The sequence below is a fragment of the Octopus sinensis genome, linkage group LG1, assembly GCF_006345805.1.
Source record: "Octopus sinensis linkage group LG1, ASM634580v1, whole genome shotgun sequence".
NCBI lineage: Eukaryota > Metazoa > Mollusca > Cephalopoda > Octopoda > Octopodidae > Octopus > Octopus sinensis.
In genome coordinates this window covers 61814088-61841025 of record NC_042997.1, presented here as the reverse complement: position 1 = coordinate 61841025, position 26938 = coordinate 61814088, and the positions used below count along the sequence as shown (strand labels likewise).

Below are 26938 nucleotides of genomic sequence, written 5' to 3'. Positions count from 1 at the left end.
GTGTATACAAGATTACTTAGCAGTATTGGTTCAATCATCTATGCACTTTTAACTCCCCAAGCCAATGTAGTAACTCTTCATCATCATTTATTGTCATTACTTTAGTTATGTTAATCTCTAAAAAAAACATTTACAAAATGGTTTATCACATGTAAAGAACTATGGGAGTAACACCATATTTTGGTTTCTGTTTCAATAAGCAATTAAAACATTTACCCACTGGTTAGCACATTAGTCAATTGTAGCTCCCCCAGATGTAACACCTATTCATTATAGTGCAATGAGCTGAGGCATATCATATATTGTTTTAACCACAGATAAAGTGAAATACTCACAATAGATATCAACAATAGATTCATAAGCTAGTAACAGAATACTCTAGCTATATGGATATCAGAACTGAAACACAAGTCCTATTTTGTAGAGATAGCAGAATGAATCAATCAGATTAACTCCAGTAGACAGCTGGTACTATTTTGCAAATGTGGAATGATGACGGCAAAGTTAACTCCAACAGGATTTGAATTCAGTGTATATAGACAGAATAAAACACAATTACATAATTAATTCAGCAGCTAACTGTTTCTGCCAACTGGCCACCCACATCATAGCTGCAGGTTTCTGTTTTCACCACTACCTTATTCAAAGGAAAGAAAGGCAAGATATTAAAGTGGAGATAATATTCAAAATTATATAAATTATCGATGTAGGAGTGGCTGCAATGTTAAAGAGTTTGCTTTGTAGTTCTGTGATTCAGGATTTAAAAACCTACTGCTTAGCATCTTGGACAAGTGCCTTCTACCATAGCTTTGGGTCAGCACAAGCCTTACAAATGAAACTGGACAGACAATAACTATGCAGTAACCAGTCAGATAGAGTGTATGTGTTCTTGAGTGGTAGAATTAATCTGTCAGTTGATTTAACATCGTCATTTAACCTTTGAGTATGTTGAACAGGGTTCCTGCTACTACATGCATTTAGGCCAACCTATTTTTTCACACCAACCCCAAACACTCTACAAAAGTTTCTGAGTGCTACCCTAACTTTCCCCAACTAAACCAAAAATAAAAACATTTCTGAAAACACAATAGGTATTAGGAAGAGCAGAATATTGCTGTATCAAAAAACACAAACTTCACAGTTCTTCAATCAGAAATCAATGGGACCTGTTAAAGTGACAAACAAATATCAAAGTGTAGCTCAAAGATAAATGCGGAGAAGTATTAATATATATTAGAAGTCATATGAAAAAAAGCTTTCTATTGTTTGTTACATGATATTTGAAATACTTAAACAATCACTCAGGACCTCAAGATGTAATTAGCACTGTGACATCACTGCCTTTAGATTTGGAATTTTTTTTTAAAGCAAGTATATTATTGCAGTAGAAAGCATTGCAAGTGAGAGGTGAAAACTGTCAGGCAGAGGGAAAAGAACTAAGAAACTTATGCTGATGACACTGATTATGTATTGCCTTCCCTCTCTCTCTCTCTTTTTCTCTGTAAATATATCACACTTCTTTGCTAAGACATATTGCATTTACTCTGGCCCATAATGGAATATATTTTTTCCCACTTAGTAGCAGTGTTTAGCCTATAGTCCATTATGAAATTGAACTAAGTCTTAATTCCACCTACACTAACAACAATGGCAACAGACCTACATTAAAACAATGATAATGATGATGATGATACTTCAACTTTGTCTGCAGCAGCATTAAAGTGTGAAGTTGTTTATTTTAACTCTCATTTCTTTGAGCTACAAACACTCAACTGTCAGTGGCCATTGAAAACATGAAACACTTTAACAGTTGGTGTCTCAGTTGAAGATTGCAATGCATATGGTTATCATCAAGCAACAATTGTGATCCTACAATCATATTCCTCCAACCAACATCACCACCACAACATCAACTAATACTAACATATATTAAGCAAGAAGTGAACTGTTGTAACAACTTGTTTCCACAACTCAAGATTTCAGTTACTGCATTTGTTCTATTGTGTTATCTTTCTTCCTAATCTCAATGAAACCATAAATGTTCTGTGATATAAAATAAGCAATTAAGTTTGTTTTTTTATTTGCTTGTTTTTTTATTAATGTAAGACTGAACAGAGAATAAGTTTGTGTATAAACTGTTGTTTAGCTCCTGGTGAACTCTGTAGAAGCATATCTACAATCAAAAGACATTGCATTAGTGGGTGACTATCCAATCTTTACTAATGTTCAAATAATCCAGCACTATGTTATCCAATCTGTTCTGACGCTTCTTTTTATTTATCTATTTTTTGTAATATAGTAGTATGTGCTTTGAAGATGAGAGATTTGACAGCAGTTTCCAGCAAGTCAAGCAAGAATGCAAGAGGTTTACTATGGGCTCAATTGTATGTTTGAGCTTTAAAAAAGATAAACTAAAAAAAGGTTGGATGAAAGACAGTCATATAAATGAGTTCCTAGTGGAGTATATAATCACTTGATGTACATATACTTTTATATATATATGTATAGGCACAGGTGTGTCTGTGTGGAAAGAAGCTTGCTTCCAAACTACATGGTTCCAGTTTCAGTCCCACTATGTGGCACTTCAGGCAGGTGTCTTCTATCATAGCCTCAGGCTGACCAAAGCCTTGTGAGCGGATTTGGTAGATGGAAACTGAAAGAAGCCTGCTGTATATATATATATATAATATATATATATATATATATATATATATATATATATATATATAATATATATATATATATATATATATATATATTTATATATATATATATATATTTATATATATATATATATTTATATATATATATATATATTTATATATATATATATATATTATATATATATATATATATATATATTTATATATCTGTGCGAGTCTTTGTGGTTGTCCTCTGATCACCGTTTGACAACCGGTGTTGGTGTGTTTACGTCCCCATAAATTAGTGGTTCGGCAAAAGAGACTGATAGAATAAGTACTAGGCTTAAAAAACTACTAAGTCCTAGGGTCGATTTATCAGACTAAAATCCTTCAAGGTGGTACTCCAGCATGGCCACAGTCGAAAAGACTGAAACAAGTAAAAGCAAAGAATATATTTAACAAACATAAATTCGGATGGTGTTAGGAAGGGCATCCAGCCATAAAAACCCTGCCAAAACAGACAGTGAAGCCTGGTGCAATCTTCTGCCGGGCCAACTCCTGTCAAACCGTCCAACCCATGCCAGCATAAAAAACAGGCGTTAAATGATGATGATGATAAATCAATGGGCTGGCTGTAGCTATTCTTGATGGGTTTTAGTCAATAAAATCAATTCCAGTCCATATTTTCTTTTAAGTATGGTACATATTCTTTCAATCTCTATTCTGTTGAACTGCTAAGTTAGAGTGATATAAAAAAAAACCACACCAGTCGTCAAACAGTGAGAGACGAACACAAACACACACCCTCAACAAGCTTCTGATCAAGTCTATCAAATTCACTCACGAAGTATTTGTTGGTCCAGGGCTATTATAGAAACTTGATTCCTTGCCCCCACACCACCAACACCAAAGTGCAACACTGCAGGACTGAACCCAATTATACCATCACCACCATTTTAATGTCTACTTTTCCATACTCGCATGGGTCAGATAAAAGTAAGTTGGAACCAAGCTTTCTACAACTGGATACCCTTTGTCACCAACCCTCCAGTTGTTTCTGAGCAAGGTAATAATCTCCCAGTTATCAAACAACAAACAGTCTGGACATGCTTTCATAGTGGACTGCAAGCAAATGACACATCAGGAAGCTACTGTTTACAAACCATACAAACTTGCTTGTACACACACACACACATGATGGGTTTCTTTCAGTTTCTGCCTCCCAAATTCACTCACAAGGCTTTGGTCGGCCTGGGGCTATAATAGAAGACATTCACCCAAGGTACCATGCAGTGAGACTGAACTCAAAAACCATGTATCAAGAAGTGCACTTAGTTAAAATAATATTAACTATTAATTAGATTTGCATTCCTCTAAATGAATATTTCTAATTTGCCCTTCAATGCTTTCTACATTTAATATGTTAATATTTCCTTAACTATTAAACACTACAAAACTGTATCTCTCACTCTCTCTATATGTATGTATGTATATATATATATATATATATATATATCAAATAATCAATCGATCAAGATAGATTACATAGATAGGAAAGTCTGGTTGAAATGAAAAAAATTATGTAGATTAGTTAACTGAAAATATTTCCTGTCAAAACAAGCACTCTAATTATATGATAAGAATGCAAAGAATTCTCACAACATAAGTTTCCCTATGTCTAACTTCAATCCGAATCTATTACAAATCTGAGAATAACTCAATTACAACACATACATAACACGTGGGCTTACTTAATTGGCAAAGCTACTGTCATAACTACATTCCTGTCAGCTTTGTGTAAGAGGCATGAATGTGAGAGCTAAGTGAAGTGTATGTTAGGAACGAATCAATGCTTACATTGCTATGTGCAGACTATGAAACAGAATGATGCATATGAAAAAAAAAGAAGAAAGAAAGAATGAAAGAAAAGGTGCATTTACAAGAATAGTCACAGGTTAAGTATAGAAATTCTTCATAACTGAGAATAGTACAGAGAAATACTGAGGGTATTGGGTTACTTCAACTCAAAAAGGCATTAAAAACAAAATAAAAAAAAAGTAAATATGAATGGAAAGATTGTGAAAACAAGCTGCTTATTAAAGAAAAATAAAAGGTTCTTCCTGTCTGTCTACATACACTATAGAATGGACTCTCTACTCTGCTTCTTCTGTCTAAGGTACAGACTGGGCTGTTTCTAATGTTCGAATAATTCCAGTTCAGGACATCCTGTTAATAGAAATATACTGGAAAATACCCAAATCTTCAATACATAAAATGCCATTTTTGTAATATAAAAGAAATGCTGACACTAAAAACAGCTCAAAGATAATATATACCAACAATTAGCAGTATTGGCTATGGATTCATCAATAAAACCATTCTCAACACTCACAGGATTACAAAAACCCATGGGAAGATGTCCAAAATCTTCATTCCAAGGAAGAATATAAATTAATGAGAAGAATAAATGACCAAGGTCAAAAAAAAGTACTAAGATTTGTTTAATAAGTGGCTTTAGACAATGAAGTAAACAAAGTGAGAATTGCTTACTTAATGGTACCAAAATGAATTCTAAAACACTGAATCTTTCATTATTTTTTTTATTATTTATTGTTATTAACAACAAGTCAACACCAACCAAGTAAACATATGAATAAAAGGTATTCCAACAATGACCATCCAATATTTTTGTATATCAGGGATTACATGGATCAATGTATATTTCTTTAAATAAGAAGTTTGATTTCAAAATTTGACTATTTCTGGCAGGTCATGTAACCTTGTTGAAATTCATTTTCTTTTAGCGACCAATACCCTTTTTCCAATACTTGTTATAATCCTTTCGATACCAGCCAGTCTGAAACTGCCCCTGAATCTCTGATAAAAGTTTCCCGTTCTAAATTGATTTAAATTAAAAACCTCCATTAAGATTTCATGTCAATTCATACCACAAATACCAACTTAATGACAAAGTTAACTTACTAAAATTCTTCCTTATTTTCATAATTAATTAAAACAAAGGCAGCGTATTTCAGAAGAAATATGATGATAAAAGGGATAAAGCAGATTGATCAAAAAATCACAGTTCATGGAATTATTTCTATATAGTTTTACCTTAATTTTCTTTTATATCACAATTCTGAAGAATATCTGTGCTCACAGATTTCTAAAGATATTCCAACAATGTCTATCCCATATTTTTGTATATCAGGGACTACATGGTCCAATGTATACCTCTTTATTTAAGATGCTTGATTTCAAAATTTGACTATTTCTAGCAAGTCATATAACCTTGTTGAAGCTCAATTTCTTCATTGGTTCGCTTATTTCTTGACAGTGATGATGACAAAAGAGTGTCTATAATTCAACACAGAATATCACAAAGGACTTCTTTTGAAGAGCAACAGTACTTTTTTTTTTTTTTTTTGCTTTTTGAGAAGGTAGGGGGCAGTGACAAGTCTTAGATCTTTCATCAATATATATGAATGAAAATAACTTGACCATTTGTAATGCTTACTTCAGGAAATCTTCCTTGAGTAAGTGTAACAAAAGCAATGGAGATCCTCTAGAAAAATACAACTGAAGAGACATTATGTTGATGGACTACATTATGAAATAACAAAAAGAATGATAAAACAATGATGAGGAAGAAAATTAGCTTAGATGAAATGCAGTTCAGGTTTGTACCAAGACATGGTATCACAGATACATTCTTCCAACAAAAACAACTCCTGGAAAAGTCCTTAGCTATGAGTAACCTGCTATACTTAGCATTCATTGCACTGAAAAGGCTTGACATGGTCCTATGCTCTGTAGTGTTATGATTACAAAGAACATTAGGTGTAGATGAATGGCTCTTGAGTGTCCTACAAGCTATGAGAGATGCATTGAGCAAGATTAGAATTTGCAAGGAGTTTAGCAAGCATGAAGGGGGTCCTTTAGTGCACAGTTTTCAGCCCACAGTTCATTACAATACTGCAAGTACTAGAGCAGATGGTAAAGAATCACGATGCATGGTTAGATATGCTGCATGCCAACCTAACCTATATACAACATTGGGAAAAACAACAATGATGCTCGCAAGCAGACAATTTACATAACATCAGATTATAATTTCTTAAATTTTGAATTTTCCCTGTATGAGACACAATGACTATGAGATTAAGAGTCTGCGTGTACCATATTATTGTGTATTTCTATGTTATGTCCTTGAGCAAGTCAGATAAGTTCATAGGCTCAAGTTTGCCTAACCAAGCAAGTTCTACTCCACAGTTAAGTGTTTCATGCTAGGAATAGAAAAGTTGTATGCTGTAAAACAATTAGTGCAACAAATAAACATATTCTAGTCAATAAAAGCCTTGACTAGATAGACATGACAACCAAACCTAACTCCAATCACATTATACTGTCTTTGGAATGCAGAGCAGACTGGACTATATATTCTTTGATACATTATTATTAAAAAATAATGACTGGAATACCCACAGATGAAACACTTTTGACTATAGGCTTGATGGTTTATGGCTGACCAGGAGTTAACTTAAAATTGATGTAAAACAATAAAATTTGAATAAAAAAATGAATGTATGTTCTAATTTGTAGGTTAGTTTTGTAATTAAGGCAATTGAAATTTTGCACAGACACCTTTTCGAGAAGGTCAGAGGCTCTAAAATTTATATTTTAACTCCTTGCAGAAAAACTAAGTATAGAATAATACCCAACACTGCATCAGACATTGAAAAGGTTATAGATAAATAATTCATTTAAAGTAATTATGTAAATTAATACAGCATTTTAGATAAAAAGTACTTTCCCAGAAAATTTTTTAAATTTGTTCATATGAACAAAATTTTCTTTTTTCTTCTATATATGTTTAGGTTTTTGCGCCTTTTTATGAAACTCAAACTGCACCAACTTGATTTGCTTTGATACAAATAAGCAATAAACCTCACACCACACTTTAATCTCTCAACACCTCACCACAAATCACTGCCCTTTCTCTTCCTCTTATATAGTAACTCTGTAGTCTTGCAAATTACAAGGCAACCTCACCAATACTAATGCCAGGAAAAAAAGGACCCAGTATAAACTGTAATATGGTTGATGTTAGAAAGAGCATCCAACCATAGAAACCATGCTAAGACTAAGATGAAGAAGCAACATGGTGTCTACTGACCCACTGGATCTTGTCAAACTATACAACACAGGCCAGTATGAAAAGCAGATGTATAAATGATTTTTTAACCCCATAGCATTTAAACCAAACAAATCCAGCCAATATATCCTCCCTGTTTTATGTTCAAACTGGTAAATCCAACCTCTCATACCTACTTTACAACGTCAATCTAAAAATAAACAATCACACCATCAAAATCTGAAAGCTACAAGATACATGATTAATTTTAAGAAATGCATATAAAAAAGCATTTGCATTTGATAAATTCATCTGAATGCAAAAGGGTTAAATATAATGCATGCCTACTGACACAAGCATGACTATGCAGTTAAAGGGTACCCCTTGCAATCATGTCGTTTTGAGCTCAATCTCACTCCGTGGCACTTCAGGCATCTTCTACTATAACCCCAAGTCAACCAATGCTTTGTGAATGAATTTGGTAGATAAAAACTGTGTGGAAACCCATCATATATGTGTGTCTTTGTTTGTCCCCTGTCACCAGTGTTGGTGAGTTTATATCCCCATGACTAGCAGCTCAGCAAAAGAAATCAACAGTAAAAGTACCAGACTTTAAAAAATAAGTAATGAGGTTGATTCACTTAACTAAACCCTTCAAGACAGTGTCCTAGAATTGCCACAGTCCCATGATTAAACAACTAATATATATATATATATACACACAGAAATCCCTTGCTTTACGGAGGTAATGCGTTCTTGAAAATCTGGCTGCAACACAAAATTCCATAATGTGAAATTAATTTTCCAATACTTTTCATATTTTCAAGTCAGATTGCATTCCTATGGACTTTTGGGGAGAAAAGTAGAATAAAAGAAGCACAAGAAAACAACAGACAACAAGCAGCATGATCACCTTTATACATGAAAATAAATATTTCTAAACATACACAGTAGAATACAGATACATGAAAATGCAAAAACATTCCCAAGAGGAATATGTTAGGGAATTAATAATTCCCTAGTATCATAAGAGTAGCTTCTTAATATCATCAACAGCAACAGTAATATATAGTACAGAGTAGATAAGCAAATCCATTTCAAATCATCATTTAATGTCTGCCCTCCATGCTGGCATGGGTGGGATGGTTTAACAGAAGTTGGCCAGGCAGAAGCCTGCAACCAGACTTCTGTGACTGTTTTGGTAGGATTTCTGCAGCAGGATACTCTTCCTATCACCAACCACTCAGCAGAGTGCACTTAGTTAATAATTTAAAACTACACAATATGAGTTTTTGTACAAGCAAAATTACAGGCCATGTACCAAAAATAATGGTCAAACTTTACAATTTCTATAAGCAAGAAATACTGTAACCTGAGGCAGCCATAATGCGGCAGGGATGTGCGTGTGAGTGTGCATGCGTACGTGTGTGTGAGTGTGTATACATATATATGTACATATGTAGACATGGCTTAGGTAGACACCATATCTATGATTTATTTCTATTCTCTTATTCATCTATACCAAGGAAAACTATTTTACAACAGCTTAATAAATTGTACATAATTTTAAACTTTTAATTAATCAGTCATTCTTTTGCTTCCAGAAACTAGTTGTACTTTCTGATGCTGTACTTAAATCACTTTATACAAGCATTCATATAATTAGTTTTGTTTATAAGACATCCTTTTTTTCAAATTATCTATTGATTCATCATCATCCTCATTTTAACATCCACTTTTCCATGATTGCATGGCTCTGATGGAATTTGTTGAGGAAGATTATCTATGGGCAGATGCCCTTCTTGTCACCAACCTTCAACCGTTTAAAGTAAAGTAATATTTCCCCACAACTAGGCATGTTTTGACAGAAGACTGACAACAAAGGACACTGCTTGCAGGACAGTGAATCTGTTTACAACTATCACGTGATGTCAATGCAAGGAGACAGTAACAGACACACACATATCTGTTTATATATACACACACAAAGAGGCTTCTTTCAGTTTCCATCGACCAAATCCACTCATAAGGTTTTGTTCAGTCTGGGGTTATAGTAGAAGATACTTGCTTAAAATATCATATAGAGGGACTGACCCTAGAACCATGTGATTGGTAAGCAAACTTCCTACTACACAGCAATACCTGCACCTATATGGTTCAAAAATTTTGAAAAGAGATCTCATTGGAATTATCTTCCTTGCTTATTGATTTTAAATTTTGAATATCTCTAGAGGGAATTTTAGCCTGCCAATTACTTGGATAATCTCAACTGGTTAATGTTTTTCAACTCATATTACAAATGTAAGATCCTACTGTACTGGCATTTAGTATACAGGAGTGTGATTTGAGAGAAAAACTGGGTATATGAGGCATCAGATGTAGCATGCAAGAGAGAAGACTGCACTGGTATGGCCATGTAATGCATATGAATGAAGACAGTTGCATAAAGAGGTGCTAATCTCTAATTGTAGAGGGGAGATGTGGAAGGGGTAAACTCAGGAAGATATGGGATGAAGTGATGAGGAAGGATTTACAGATGTTGGGACTCACAGAAGGGATGACAAGGGACCGATACTCCTGATGGTTTGCTGTGCTTGAAAACACACATCACACTAAGTAAAAGAATGGCCACCCTTGCAGACAGACCATCCCCAGCATCCCTCTCCAGCTGAGCATTCCTTCCAACCTTGCAGGTTTGTGGGTGCTGGTGTCATGTAAAAAAACACCCGTACTGGTGCCACATAATTGCACCCATGCTAGTGCTTCTTCAAAGCACCCAGTACATTATGTAAAGTGGTTGATGTTAGGAAGGACATCCAACCATAGAAACCATGCCAAAACAGACATGGAGCCTGGCCAGCTTCTGTCAAATCATCCAACCCATGCCAGCATGGAAAATGAATGTTTGATGATGATGAGTGCTCCCCAAGTTATTTTCCATAATTACACTGTCAATATAAAAGTCAAAGCTAATCTATAACAACAAAAAGGAGAAACTACAATAAAATTTCTCTAAAGTTCACCCATTTTTAATAAGAAGCAATAGAAAATTAGTTTGGCATTAATATATAGCAATATAGCAATGGGGACAAGTGATTTCTCGTGGCAAACTTTCATATATAACATCGCCATAATCATTTCCCATACAACTAATGCAGCTTGGATAGTTTAAAAGCTTGCCAAAATTGAGGATGATGACACAGCCCAAATAAGAGCTCCATTGGAATACCATTCACATACCTGGAAAAGTGTGCCACACACACATTCTAAATCACATCCAAAAGACCACTTGGTTGAAAAGTAAAGATTTCACCCACTTAAACCTACAGCTTGCAGCTGCTTAATTTCACCTCTTCTACAACAACCTCTGAACTGGCTAGCAGCATACTTCCCTCACACAGAAATACACTCAGCTCTCCTACAGTTATTCCTATGCCTCACAGATTCCATGCCAAACACTTTGCCCATTCTTGATAAGAACAACTAGTCTCTTGGAATTCCCTATCTGTCCATGTAACTGCTGCAGATGTCAAGTTAACAGAAGTTCAAAATATCAACCAGCATCAATTTCACAAATCCAAGAGGGCCTGCTAAGGGTTTGGGCATGGTCATTCACCTGTGACTAAATACTGAAGATTAGGCAAACTAGCAATTTCTAAAAAGAAATGAGAATGATTCTGAAGTCATACATGATATAGTATAAGGTTTGGGTTAAAACAAATAGTTGTGAGAATCAGATGCCCAAAGAATGTAAATGTTGACAATGGTTATGATTATCCTCAACAAATACATATTATGAAAAAAGTTTCTTCACAAAATGACTTGAACTGCTTGTTGGTACATGTTGAAATGATACAATTTTCATGCTTCTCCAGACAGAAAAAGAAGATCAACTACAATATGAGAGAAAGAGAGGTGGTAAACAAGCCACAACAGAGTTGGAAATTTTTATTATTCAGCCACAATGATCCAATCTTCTTTTCTGACATTATTTTGGAGAAGAATTTATGTAGCACATTATTCCACTTTTAAAATAGCAGTGTGAAGTTTAAAGGAGATTTGGGTGCTAGCATGTAGATGAGGCTCATTCAAATACTCACAAGTGCCATATTAAAACTTATCACAACAAATGACAAAGAACAACCTCATCCACCAGCCATGCTAACTTGAACAAGCTGTACTTAGATAACCAACACAAAAAAGAAATACTAAAAATACAAAATAAGTTTGTTGCCACAGAATACTTCCTGACTCTATATGCAAAAAATCAACCCAAACTAAACACCCAGAATGGGAAAATTTCCACTGGTCTGCCAAACCATCCTTTGCCGATAACCTACTATATCACTGTCCACTGCCCAGACAAATGCATACACACGAAAATAGAGCTACAATATTAATAGTCATAAGCATCATGTTAATGCCCATACCATCATTGGTAGGCGCAAAAGAATACTATTACATTCTGAGACCACTCATCTCTTCTGGCTGTGACAATCACCCAAATCTAGAGCTAACAAAGGAGCCTCTAAATGATCACTTGACTTGCTAAAAATAGAGGGAACATCTCTCTCTCTCTCTGAAAACATCATTTAGCATCTGTTTTCCATGCTGGCATAGATAAGACAGTTTGACCAGAGCTGACAAGCCTAAAAGCTGCACCAAACTCCAGACGTCTGCTTTGGCTTGGTTTCTATGCCAGATGCCCATCTTATGCCAACCACTCCACAGAATGTAGAGGGTGTCTTTTACATGTAACTGGCACAGTTGCCTTTCATAAGTCACAAGCATTGGCCACAACTATGATTTCACTTAGCTTGATGTATCTTCTCACTCACAGCAATTCACCAAAAGTCTCAGTCCCTTGTCATATCGTATTTCACCACCTCATTGCATGTCTTCCTGGAGTGCATGGTATTGCCATTTTGGTAGAGACATGGCATATGTAAGCCTCACCTGATTATTGAACCCAGCTTCCTATAATAGGTCTACCACACCACAGCTGACCTACAGCAACACAACAGTTTTTAAAGACTTCCTTGGAAAAAGCAACAAACTTCCAAAATACATATTACCCACCACATATTCACACACACGACAACCTATGATATGATACTGGTTTCAAATTTGTCACATAAGCAGCCACTTCAGGGAAGGGGACTAGTCAGTTACGTCAACCCCAGGACTCAACTGGCACTTGTTTTATTGGCCCTGAAAGGATGAAAGGTGGAATTTGAACTCAGAACACAAAAGGATGAAATGCCACTAAGCATTTTGCCCAACATGCTAACAGTTCTGCCAGCTCACTGCCTTAGCCCATAGTATGATATTGACAATTGATAAAGAATGAATAACGTTATTAGTTCTTTTTACTTTTTTTTTGTTGTTGTTGTTTATAACGTCATCGTAGGACCATTGCTCTTTAAGACAGACCGCAGTCAGTTCTTTTCAGAGAGTGGTACATTTATCAAGTCCGAGAGGATGAAAGGCTAAGTTCACCTCACCAACTTAGAATACAGAGAACCAGAGCAAATACTGCAAGGCAATCTACCTGACAATGACAACTTAGCCAATTCATCTTTTCTCTCCCATCCATTAAAGTGTGTGTGTATATGCACACACACACACACACACATAAATATATATATACACACACATATATGTGTGTGTGTATGTATGTGTATATATATGTGTGTGTATGTGAGAGAGAGAGATAACGTAGGGAATTAACATATATTAATGTATTAACCAGACATACACATTTGATATTTATTTTAAGTAATTTCCTAGTGTATTTTGCATGTATTTACATGCATGCACATTTGATTTAGCACTAATGTAAAGTATTGATACCAAGCAATACAGATACACACACACACATATATATATAATACACACACATGTGTGTGAGATAGAGAGAGAGAAATAGTCTGTGAACCAGGGGGGAAAAAGAAATAAACAACTCACTAAATCGTAATGTACATTTTGCGTAATGGATTTTTTTAATCGCCTAACACACAGCATAAGCATATAATTGTGTGCGTGTATTCATACTCATGCATACATACACACACTACGTGTTAGATTTTATAGCATAGGAGTTAAGTTCCAACAATCCGGTTTCGATTTCAAGTGTTGTAAATGTTTCAAAAGCACTAGGGAAAGGGATTAATCTTTCTTTTCTTTTCTTTTTTTTTAAAGAGGGAGAAGTAGTTAGCTGAAATTTCAGCATTTGTTTTAGAATAATATTTTGAAAATTATCTCCGTTTTGAAACATATCGTCAGAAGTTTTTAGGTTTTAAACATAAGAGGCTCAGAATTTGATCTTTCTTTTCTTTTTTTTTTTTTTTCTAATTGGAAAAAAAAAGTTTCCTTTAATTTTTTTTATCAGAAATCGATTGTGGTTAGGGGATTAGTAGCTGCTATATATATATATATATATATATATATATATATAAAGTTGGCCAAAAGTCACCTGACAATAAATAAATAAAAATCTAATTCCAAGATTAAAACAAGAAATTATTTTATGTGAGACTTAGATAAATGTTGAAAAAAAAAAACGGTGATTTTAACTCACAGAATTCAATTATTAAACATTTCATTATTGGAATGAATAAATAAAATTGAATATTAAGTATGTATGGAATTCTGATTTACTGTCGGGTGACTTTTGGCCACGATGTTTTGCGTTCTTGTCCCATTTTGTATTTATATATATATATTATTAGCATTTGTAAAGGTATCAAATATATTGTTTGTATTCAGAAACATTATCTTGTTCTACTTACTGAAAATTTAAAAAGCTGTTTCAGTTTATTATGGATTAAGGTTTAATAACAAATGCAAACTATACACAGACACACACGGCAGCTGTAAATCCTTTGATCCTAATTAGTCTGATTTTTTTTTTTTTTTTCAATTTACTTATCTAGTTCTGAATTTAATGCTAAAATAATGCAGACTTTTTTAAAGCGGTATTAAAAAAAAGTTGTTTTTTTTTCACAAATAAATACAAAATTTACGTTAATTACTAAAGCTTCTTAATATTTCTATTGACACTTAAGGCTCTAAGTTGGCAGAATCGTTAGCGCGCCAGGGGAAATACATAGAGACATTTAGTCCGTCTTTACGTTATGAGTTCAAATACCTCTTATGAGTTCAAATGCCTCTCATCCTTTCGGAATTAATAAAGTAGGCACCGGTGAAGCACTGTAGTCAATACAATCGACTCAATTCCTCCCTCGAAATTGCTGCCCTTATGCCAAAATTAAGGCGGCGAGCTGACAGAATCGTCGTCCGTCTTTGCGTTTCGAGTGCACCAATATTTCTATTGACATTAAGTTCTGTCTTTTATGTTCATCAATAGGAACTGCTTTCCACTTACGGAAAGTAGGGAAAAGGATGAACGCCACAGAACACAATGTTCATTTCCCTAAACAATATACGAAGTACTAATGAAAATATCCATTTCTCTAACATAACCTCAATTTTGTTGTTTTTTATATTGTTTTATTTTTTCAGAGTGGTTCAGTAAAGAGACTAAGGGAAGCGATCATAATCCTTTTCAGGACCACTGTGACTGATGGGAGGAAGTTAACAGATCAGAGATCTGAGGTGAGTGCTTGCATGAGGACGGGCTCTGATAAAAAGACACACACAAAGATCAAACGGTGAGAGTCAAACTGGACAACGGATTAAGTCTTCCACCTAAGAACATGTTGGTAGCGAAATCATTAAATGGGAAACAAAGAAGACAAAAACATAAAAGTAGAAATAGCGATAAAAGACAATCATTAGTACACCCTTATGAGAAAGGATTCCAAAAATATAACGAGAAAAAGGGAGGAAAATCGTAGTCAAAATAGTAATGTACACGAAAAAAGATTAGTAGATTACAAAGTCAGGGTTTAGTTTAATAGATGCAAACATAAGAAACTGATCCATACTTTTTGGTGGATCACCTACGAGACTTAAAGCGAAATTTATATATATATATATATATATATATAACCCAAAGACGTGTGAATAATGGACTGTGTTTATGAAGGTTTTAATAAAGTGTTTATATAGCCGTTGCAAAAGAAGACATATAAATCAAGTTCAGTGATTGATTTAATTGCCAACATCAACCTGACATGTATAGCCTTGCGCCGATGTTAAGATATATAAGTCTCTCTCTCCCTCCCTGTATGTATGTATATATGTAAGTATAGTGTTTAATAAGGTTCAAAAAGCAAGCTTTTCCTTCAATTTAGATCGAAGTTGCTTTGCAAATCGATTCCTTATTTGTGTTGTAATAATATTGACAATTTTGTGCCGATGTACTCGTGTGCATGAGTTTGTGAATTGTCTGTGTTCGTGTGTGCAGGTGTCAGTGTAAATATATATCTACGCGCGTGTCTGTATAATGATTAGACATTGTGTTATTCTATTTCTTTTCAGTAATATCCATGAAAGACAATTTATAAAATGTACAATATCTCAGCGATTATTTCTCATACATATCGCATAACTATTGATTTCTCACAAATTATACACAGACATAGTATATTGTAGATATTCCGTAGAAATATTAGTGTCCATCCATGAGTATGTGAAACAGTGTACGTTAAAAACTATTACTCGTCTCTATCATAGGGGTTAATTTCAGAATACTACAGAACTGTTTACTTGCACATTAGTTTCAGTATAGGAGCATGTTCAGTATTTCACTGGTAACAAACTCACTGATAGAGCAATTAAAACAGGAAAAAGATAATCAATGTATATGATTATGAAATTAGCAACGAAAATGAGTAAAACATATATGTTTGCTGATAAATATACAAAGAAAGTAAAGCTAATAACTCAATTCACATAACGCCTAACTAGTGAAACAGTTAATTTTTTTTTTCCATATTAATACAAGAGTGGTGAGAGATATATATGACAGCTTTCTGTATTTTACTGGTGAGGATAATCTAAGTAAAATTGTGTTAAAGAAATCCATAGATATGTAGATACATAGAGAAAAGGAGGTTTGTAGAGTAGAAAGAAAAATATGAAAGGTAGTTAAGGACTTACCGATAACATCTCTCAGCTCAAAAGCATCCTTCGTGTTGGGCCATTTATCAGCCATATTTTGTGAGTGTGTGTCAAGGTCACACACACTCACGCTGCTTTCCAACTATCAATCTATAAACAGCTATACCTTTGAGACTTATTGAATAAAATAATTTCGTTTCACACAAAGTGTTGCAGCAAACAACTACTGTCAAGCCGTCAGGTTAAAAAATATAACTGCTTGTGGTGTTTGATTGAAACACAATATAATGTAGAGACGTCGCAAAAAGAGAGCGCTTCCCCGTTGCAGGGGACTTGCTTTCTGTGTAAGTCTCAGCGGTGTAGAGCGAGTAAAGTCGCTTATTTACAAATGCCCACAGATTGTCGGTACTCGTTTATCCTGAAACTTACCGGTAATGAGCTTAAACATTTGGTACCGGCTTGAGGTAGACAAAAAAAGATAGGAATACTTTCAATCGATACATAAGAAAATGCTTTATAAAGATGATTTAAATTCAGTATCTATTAATTAATTGTTAATGATTGAGAATAATATAAATGAATTTTAAAGTGAACTTGTAAAATTGCTTAATACAGCGATGACACAAAATTAAGATAACCTAGCTCTTTATCTCTATACTAAATAATGAGGGTGGAGCGATGGAGGAAAGAAGTGTGGGAGCGACTATCGACATTTGAATACACATACTTCTGTGTTAGAGAACAGTAAAACCAGTGTCGTATGATATTTCACACTAATACACATACCGAGATTAACCATTAAATAAAATAAGCACGTGCTTAAGCCACTGAGGGAAGGGGCACCACCGAGTTATTATTATTTTTTACCAGTGCTGCATTTACTATAGTGCGCCAGGGCCCCAGTAAAAGAATGTTGAAAGTTTGTTTTTATTGTTTTGTTTTATTTTTGGAAGTAATTTATATGTATTGCTTACTGTTTAAAGAGAAAGAAATAAAACAATAAAAACAACTTATTAACGTAGTCGTTAGGTCTGGCCTAGAAGAAAAACCCTGAATATTAGATATATTATTTCCACGTTTAATGTTTTAATGGCTTGTCAATTAGATATTGGAACACGATTATAGAGTAAATCTGTAGCCAGTGAAGGTGAGAAAATCGAAAGAATATTTCAATAGATAACTGATTTAACTTTTATCTATTTTTTTCCAATGCTTTATGTAACATGATTTTTTTTTCACATACATGTATTTATGGTGTTGTTATTGTTAATGACTGAGAATGTTATTTCTACTTTAACTATTAGTTAAATTCATATTAAATGTGATATTTTTTCTAATCACTTTTCTTTTACTTAGCTAGAACTGTAATTTTTTCTCCTGCCATTCACCTGTGGATAGGGATTATGGTATCATTTGGTCTTCATTCGGAGCCCTACTAATTATTTACAACCATTATTAAAGCACATCGTCTATTACCTGATATTTTAATTATATCAAAGGTTGGCACTTATTTCGTATTACAGTGGATTTTTTAAATTCCATTCTGGTTCTTTCATTACACACTATTTTAAAAATTGACTTTTTTCTTTTTTTTTTTTTTTATAAGAGTCGAAATCTTTAAAACAAATATTTTACAATTTCTGAAAGTGAAATAACAAATGCTTTCAGATGTAAACAAAATGTAAATGAAATTGTACAAATCTTCTAACATTAATCTGTTTCTAATTTTTATTATTTTTTGTTAATTTTAGATTGCAGATTGAAAATTTCTTACGTTCCAAACATAAATACGAAGACGTATCAAAAACGAAAATGAATTATAAAATGTTTGAGGGGAGTTTTAAAACGAATTAAGTGCTGGAATTTTAGCCCATTCAACCATTTAATATAATTTATCCAACTTTATGAATTCAAAGCAAAACTCACACAGGCACAGAATAATTCCATATTTATCCATTTAATAACATTTAATACTCAACTAGAGCTTTCACAATAGATTCAGGTATTGGATCTCACTATCATAAAAGGTATTTCCTAGCGAAAGTACATCCTTGACGTAGCTAGGCCCACATACCATCAACTCTCTTGCATTAAAGGATATTCATTTCACCCCCAAAAATTATTGATACACTCAGGTGAGTGTGTATCAATAATTTTTGATATACACAGGTGAGGCCCACAATAGAGGATTGCTCTTACACTTGGAATGGTGTTGCTATTGTACACAGAAACATCCTGGAATGCATCTAGAAAAGAGGTACTTTATTGATTAGCAGTAGAATTGTGTTAGTAAACAAGGACACAGAAGTGTAATGAAATTTTTGTTGTATTAAAAAACAAATGAAAAATATTTTTAACAGTTGTTCAATGATCTTAAATGACTAAGATGACTTCTCTAGAATATAGTTGTTTCCGTTTCTAGGCACAATCTCAGATCAAGTCACTTGCCCCAAAAAGTAAAACTCTGAAATATGTGCATGAATGTGTATACATACATATACACATATAGTTATATTTTTCTAATGAAATATATAGGTTGCTTAGAAGTGCTCAAGTTGAACCTGAGATGTTAGACAGGTATAAAAAATAAAAGGAAAAAATTCAGATTAGGTAAACCACTATCAACACAAATGTGTGGATTTGATCAAGATAAAATTCATCCAAAATTAAAACATATATTAATATATTGAACATAGAAAAATATCGGAATATTAAAAATATATATGGATATATAAATAAGAAAGTAAAAGATAAGGATATTTTAAAAGATTTGAAAAGATAGTGAAAAGTTAATAATAGGCATCTAATAAGGTTTCGACTACAATTCTAAGTGATAATATTCCGACGGCCGTTTCTGGGGTTTACATTTCCAAGTAAAAAATGAATCTTGAAATCCATTTTTAGTGAATGCCTCCATCAGGGCAATGCACTGAATGCATATCTACCATAAATATAATTTTTTTCTCTGATGAAAGAGGCATTCTCCAAAAATGGATTTCAAGATTTCATTTTTTACCCGGAAGAATGAACCCAAGAAATGGCCATTGGAATATCATCTAGAATTGTAACCCGAAACCTTATTCGATGCCTATTATTAACTTTGCACTATCTTCCCAAATCTTTTAAAAATATTCTCAACTTTTGCTTCATTATCACTATGTTTCTACACTCATGTTTAGATATTTATATATCCATATATTTTTTTTAATATTCCTATATTTTTCTATGTTGGATATATTAATATGTCTTAATTTTGGATGAATTTTATCCTGATCAAATTCGCACATGTGTTGATAATGGTTTACCTAATCTGAATTTTTTCCTTTTATTTTTTTATATATTTATATCAATTATCATTAAGTAAGAAATAAATTATTTTTTAATTAATTAACATTCCCTACAACCCTTTCAATTTACACTCATTACAAATTACAAAATATATATAATAAAATAATTGTGCATTTTTAAAGATTTTGAGTGAAATATCTTCAGGGCAAAAAAGACATTCGGAATTTACATGTGAATCAGTTCAGGTACTCCAACAGATTCTGGAGTACCTGAACTGATTCACAAATAAGTTCCGAATGTCCTTTTTGCCCTGAAGATATTTCACTCAAAATCTTTAAAAATGCAAAATTATTTTATTATATGTAATTTGCATTGAGTGTAAATTGAAAGGACTGTAGCAGCATCATAGTCAATTGCTACAAGGGTAAAGGTGAAGCTCTAGATAGAAATAACTACATGGGTATCAAACTGCTGGATCAGGTGATGAAGGTCATAGCCAATCTCATCAGGGAGAGAGTCTGCTTAGACGAGATGCAGTTCGGTTTTGTGCCAGGTAGAAGCACCACTGATGCCATATTCCTGGTTCGACAACTGCAGGAGAAATACCTAGCTAAAGATAAACCCCAATACTTAGCTTTTGTGGACTTGGAGAAAGCCTTTGACAGGGTCCCCCAATCCCTTATCTGGTGCGCGATGTGGAAACTGGAGATTGACAAATGGTTAATAAGGGCTGTACAGGCCCTTTACAGAGAAGCCATTAGTAAGGTTAGGATTGGCAATGAGTATAGCGAAGAATTTCGGGTAGAAGTAGGCGTCCACCAAGGTTCAGCCCTCAGTCCCATTTTATTCATCATAGTCCTCCAGGCAATAACAGAGGAACTCAAGACGGGCTGCCCCTGGGAGCTCCTCTATGCTGATGACCTGGCCCTCATAGTAGAATCACTACCGGAACTAGAAAATAAATTTTGTGTGTGGAAGCTAGGTTTAGAATCAAAGGGCCTTAGAGTCAATGTAGCAAAGACCAAAGTTCAAGTAGGAAGACAAACTCATCACACAGCCCCTTAGGTAGGTGGCCCTGCTCGATCTGCAGAAAAGGTGTAGGCAGAAACTCCATAAGATGTACCCAGTGTAAGCTATGGACACATGAAGTGCAGCAACATCAAAGGAAAATTAACCTAGAAAATAACTTTTGTGTGCGACAGATACACAGGGGCAATACACACCACAGATGCTCAGAAAACAGATTCCATCACACTCGAGGGAGAGAAACTAGAAGTAGTTGATAGCTTCCACTACCTAGGTGACAAAGTTAGTAGTTGGGGTGGATGCTCAGAGAGTGTTACCACTAGAATAAGAATAGCCTGGGCAAAGTTTAGAAAGCTTCTTCCCCTACTGGCGACAAAGGGTCTCTCACTCAGAGTGAAAGATAGACTGTACGATGCATGTGTGCGAACTGCCATGCTTCACAGCAGTGAAACATGGGCCATGACTGCGGAGGACATGCATAGTCTCGAAAGAAATTAAGCTAGCAGGATGTGTAATGTCAATGTGCATGCACAACAGAGTGTAAGCACCCTGAGAGAAATGTTGGACATAAGAAGCATCGGATGTGGCGTGCAGGAGAGACATTTGCGTTGGTATGGTCATGTATTATGGAGGATGAGGAGAGATGTATGAAAAAGTGCCACTCCCAAACTGTTGAAGGAATCTGGGGTAGAGGTATGCCCAGGAAGACATGGGATGAGGTGGTCAAGCATGACCTTTGAACGTTGGGCCTCACAGAGGCTATGACGAAAGACTGAGACCTCTGGAGATATGTATGACTGCGAAGACCTGACAAATGAAGTGAGTTCATGGCTCGCAGGACGGCCTGCTATGCTAACCTTGGATTGTTGGGCGGCCTGCTGTGCTTGAGGAGACCTATTGAGTCAAGTACATCAAATGGATATTGTAGTTGTGATACCCGGGCCGGTGACACTTTGGGCCTCACAGAGGCAATGACGAAAGACCAAGACTGTTCTTCTTCATGGAATTATTCTACAGGGAGGATCAGATGTCACTCTTTCTCATGCGGATGCACACTTTCTGCTCCTACTTGCTGGTATCATAGGAAATTCAAGGACCAGGCTGAAAAGTGTACACTACCCTACTCTTACTCTTCTCAGGGAAACTAGGCTGGGAGGCACTGGGCACGACACTTGTCTCCCCCACTGATTCACCTTACCATTTTTTATCCGAGATGCTATTTCAAAGTCTTTTATGATGGACATGGGAGCCAGTGTGCGTGTCTGGCCTTGAAGGCTTACTTCCACTAATCCTGGTCTTTCCAACATCTCTCTTTACATGGTGAATCACTGCCATTAAAACCTATGGACAAATCTCTCTTATCCTTGATTTGTCACTTTGTAGGGATTTCAAGTGGATCTTTGTCATTGCGAACCTGCCCTACCCCATCCTTGGAGCTGACTTCTTACATCACTATTCTCTCCTTGTGGACATTAGAGGACGCCAGCTTCTTGATGATACTACCTCACTCATTGTCTCTGGAAAGGATTCTTCTGTTCCTGTTGTGAGCTCTTCTTTCTTTGTGGCTGCTTCACATGACTCTTAACACCAGTTACTCACTTCATTTCCAGAGTTGACCAATTTGTCATTTCATCTGTCAAATCCAGCTCATTCCACAAGACATTTCATCATGACTAAGGGACCTCCTATCTTTTCTCGACTGCACTCTTTGTCTTCAGAGAACCTCCGTCTTCATCGCCACCATCATCAACAACAACATCGCTATGTACACAGCAACTAGCACAGGTTTCAACACAGCATTGTTCGTGAATTACTTTACCATGGTTAACAACAAATATACAACCTGCGAGGACTCCAGTACAAGTGACCCAGGCAGCAGCATTACAACCACAACTTCATATGACATGTACTGGAACTCCAGCTCCACATCATCGCTACAACTTCTTGATACAATATTTCAATTTGTCATCACGACAGCAGTGTGTGAGGACACGACCTTGTTAATTCTTGCATAACGCACACAACAGCTGAGAGACATTGAGCAGCTATGACATAGAATACACAGAAGCTGAACATGGCCTTCATTTGTAAACACCTTCCATGATTATTCAACTTGTATATATTTTTGACCTGGAATAAAAGCATTTAAAAGCTACAGCTTGGTTCTATGAATTCATTGTACTGTGTTCTTTCTTCAAATGACATCTATTCCAGCTTTCTGAATGGAGTTGTCATTAGATGGTTTCACCATGCGAGACCATGACCATCTATAAACTTCTTAAAAATTTTACTGCAGAAATCAGATATATCCACTCAAAATTTCATTACCTTTAACTGCAAAAAGCAATTTTAGTTACCACTCTATCTTCTACTGTAGAATGTCATGTCTGAAAGTATTTTTTTGGTGAGATACGTCAAGTTTATTGCCACAACATAACTTGGAGAAAATGCTAATTTTATTCTATGTAGAAACTTAGCATCATTACTGGAATAGCTATAATATTTAATTTTGTAGTTAAAAGGTTAAAGACATGTGTGATTGTCTCAGGGATCAGGACAAAGAGAAGGTTAGCTGCATAACTTTAACTAATACTTACCAACACTGAGAGAAAGAAAGAGACAGAATCTTCAGATTTATTATATAATTATTAGAATATTATTCATCATACGATGGGTAACTTTAGAAGTATACTTTTGCCACCATGGATGATAACAGAAAGTTTGACAAATTTCTTGGTACTTATACAAAATGATGAAATAAACACTAATTTTCAGGAATAAAATATTTATTGTCTTAAAATAAAATTTAATACAACAAATTTCACTTGTATAACTCTTCCCATAACTAGTGTCATTTACTCCCTACTCTGTTGCTATGGTTCTTTCTTACTGGGTGTGCATATAGCACTCATTTACTCATTGTCTACCACCAAGCCTACTATATGTACTCATCCTGCATCCCTTATGCCAACTCTCTATATATATATCCCCCTTTTACTCTCTCTCTCTCTCCTCCTTTCTCCACCACCCCCTCTCACTCTCTAATATATGTATGTGTGATGTACAGTGTGACTGATGAATTCAACAAACCAGCATTTATGACAGTTATTATTATTTAGAGATGAAATAAGATGGTGAGCTGGCAGAATTGTTAGCATATTGGGCAGAATGCTTAGTAGCATTTTTCCATCTCTACATTCTGAGTTCAAACTCCACCATGGTCAATTTAGCCTTTCATCCTTTTGGAGTCAATAAAATAACTTATTTTACACTTGATGGGCATTTGTCCTCATCTTGTTTCATCAGGTGTCCTGGGGAAATTTCGAACCTGGGTTATCATTCCTAAGGTATTTTTCGATGTTATTATTATTATTATTATTCAGGTCACTGCTTGGGATCGAGCTTGGAATTTTGGGGATGGTTGCCAACGATCTTCACCACTATGCCATATGCCCGTGGAGAGGGGGACATGTTGATTACATTGACCCCTCCACACACACACACATGGGCATATGGCATAGTGGTAAAGAATGCGGTCTACTAACACCAAGATTCCAAGTTCCATTCCAAGCAGTGACCTGAATAATAATAATAATAATGAAACCATTGATCATGTTGTCTCCAAGTGCAGTCTTCTTTCGCCTACAGAGTATCTTCCTGTGAAACTTCACCATTCAAACAGACAGAAAGATAGATACAAATAGGCCAGACATCATATTGAAAGACTTCAGACAAAAATCATGCCTCCTCATTAATATGACTGTCCCAATCGATATAAACGTATCTGTCAAGACCTACCAAAAACTAAGCAACTATAAAGATCTTGAAATAGAAATTAGCTAAATGTGGAACCTGAAGACTAAAACAATACCTGGGAATGATAGCAAAAGGGGCTGATTGCTACCTAGCTCAGATACCAGGAAACCCCAAAATGGCAGAAATTCAAAAGATAGTGTTCATGGGAACTGCCCATATCCTACTCAAAATACTTTCTATGTAGTCTCAAGTTTTAAAACAAACACAATTTTCTTATGGTTTCTTAAACATTCTCAAGAACAACACTATGTACAAAACCAAAAATATGGCACCCTAGGCATAACACCAACATGAACTTCCAACTTGTCTCTTGAGGTCTCTGGGTGAGACACGGAGCCAACTTGTACAAATGTAAAGCAAAAGTTAAACATAAAATACTACTAATAATAATAACATCGAAAAATACCTTAGGAATGAGAACCCAGGTTCGAAATTTCCCCAAGACACATGATGGAGGCTAGAGGGTATATCAGCCAAAACATGTTAACAACAAACAAGATGACAAAATATCCATCAAATATAAATAATGTACATGATTCCTCATCTCTTAAATATAGAACTGAAATAAGTACCAGTTGAGCACTGGAGTCAGTGTAATCGACTTACCTCTACCCTGAGAACTGTTGGCCTTGTGGGAAACTGAATCTATTATGATATAGAGATGATGAAGATGACAAGATGGCAGAATTATTAGCAAGTCAAACAAAATGTTTAGTGGCATTTTTTGTACCTTTAAGTTCTGAGTTCAAATTCTACCAGGGTTAACTTTACCTTTCATCCTTTTGAGCCCAATGAAATAAGTATCAGGTGAGTACTGAGTGTGTGTGTTGGGAGTGGGGTCAATGTAATCAACATGTCCCCCTCTCCTAAAATTGCCAGCCTTGTGTCTATGGTAGAAAGGATTATAGAGAGATGATTTATGTAAGGTCAACTCCTCACTGCACAAATCCATCTTGGCCTTATCTATGTTACAGAACAGCTTTCACAATCCTTTCATTCACATTTTGATTTCTTGAAAGTAAATGCAAAGTAAAGGTCTTCTCTAGGTCAAGACAGATAAACAGAATTATTTATTGTTTCATCTACAGTTAATAATCAATCATTGTTTCATTTTAATGATAATAAATCTTTTGTTACAAACTTAACTGTTCATCTGCAATGTTAGTTCTGTCTGATTGCTTAACAATCACATAAATTACTGAAGATTTCCTTTCTAGGATAAAAATAAATCAGAACCCACGATTTTATCCTATTGTCAATTCATAGTGTTAGTGGTATTAGTTACAGAGGAGCATGCACTGGTTCTGTTGCTGCTGCTGGTGGTGGTGGTAGTGTTAGTGGTTGTTGTTTTAGTAAGTGTAGTAGAGGTTTTGGTTAGTGTTGCCTATAGCATAAAGTATTATTAAATCAAATCATGTAAAATAGTGAAGGGGAAGATTTATTACAAGCAGCAGACAAAATGCTTTGTTGTAATTATACATCGCAAAATATTTTGTGGTTTCACCTTCGCTATCATCATCATCATCATTCAGTGTCCACCTTTCCATGCAGGCATGAGTTGGATGGAATATATTCATTCGAGACAGGTTTTCTATAACCAAATGCCCTTCCTCTCGACAATCCTCACCTGTTTCCAGGCAAGGTGATATTTCCCCCATAGCCAGATATGTTCTTACAGAATATTGGAAATGAATAATACAGCTTGTATGACAGTAACAATCATGTACAACTATCATGCAATGTCAAGAGAAAGAGACACAGACATGCACACACACATGCATACATACTCAGACACTCTCATACACATGCACACACACACACACACAAACTCACGCACATACACATTCACTCTCACACACACACAAACACATACACTCACTGGTTCTATTTCACTTGTTTTATTATTAATAGTCTACTAAAGGTGCCAAGCTGGCAGAATCATCAGCACACCAGGTGAAATGTTTGGCGGCATTTCATCAGTCTTCATGTTCTGAATTCAAATTCT

The 26938-nt window shown here is 35.0% G+C and overlaps 1 protein-coding gene and 1 long non-coding RNA gene across 8 annotated transcripts in view; one reads left to right on the top strand and one right to left on the bottom strand.

Annotated features, from left to right (window-relative positions):
* LOC115219553 (serine/threonine-protein kinase OSR1) overlaps positions 1-17238 on the bottom strand; it is a 249692-nt gene extending 232454 nt beyond the window's left edge. For 2 of the 7 annotated variants that reach the window (XM_029789762.2, XM_029789764.2), the window contains exon 1: positions 16843-17232. In XM_029789762.2, coding sequence (XP_029645622.1) covers positions 16843-16897 — 55 coding nt within the window. In that variant the 5' untranslated portion in view covers positions 16898-17232. Of the gene's footprint in view, positions 1-16842 lie in introns of all 7 variants that reach the window. The other 5 variants (XM_036501570.1, XM_029789765.2, XM_029789763.2 and 2 more) reach the window with 5 other exon arrangements.
* LOC118762657 lies at positions 10175-26282 on the top strand. Its single transcript, XR_004998424.1, has 3 exons — positions 10175-10392; positions 13984-13988; positions 26272-26282. It is a non-coding gene; the product is annotated as an uncharacterized LOC118762657 (long non-coding RNA).
* The last annotated feature ends 656 nt before the right edge of the window (positions 26283-26938 follow it).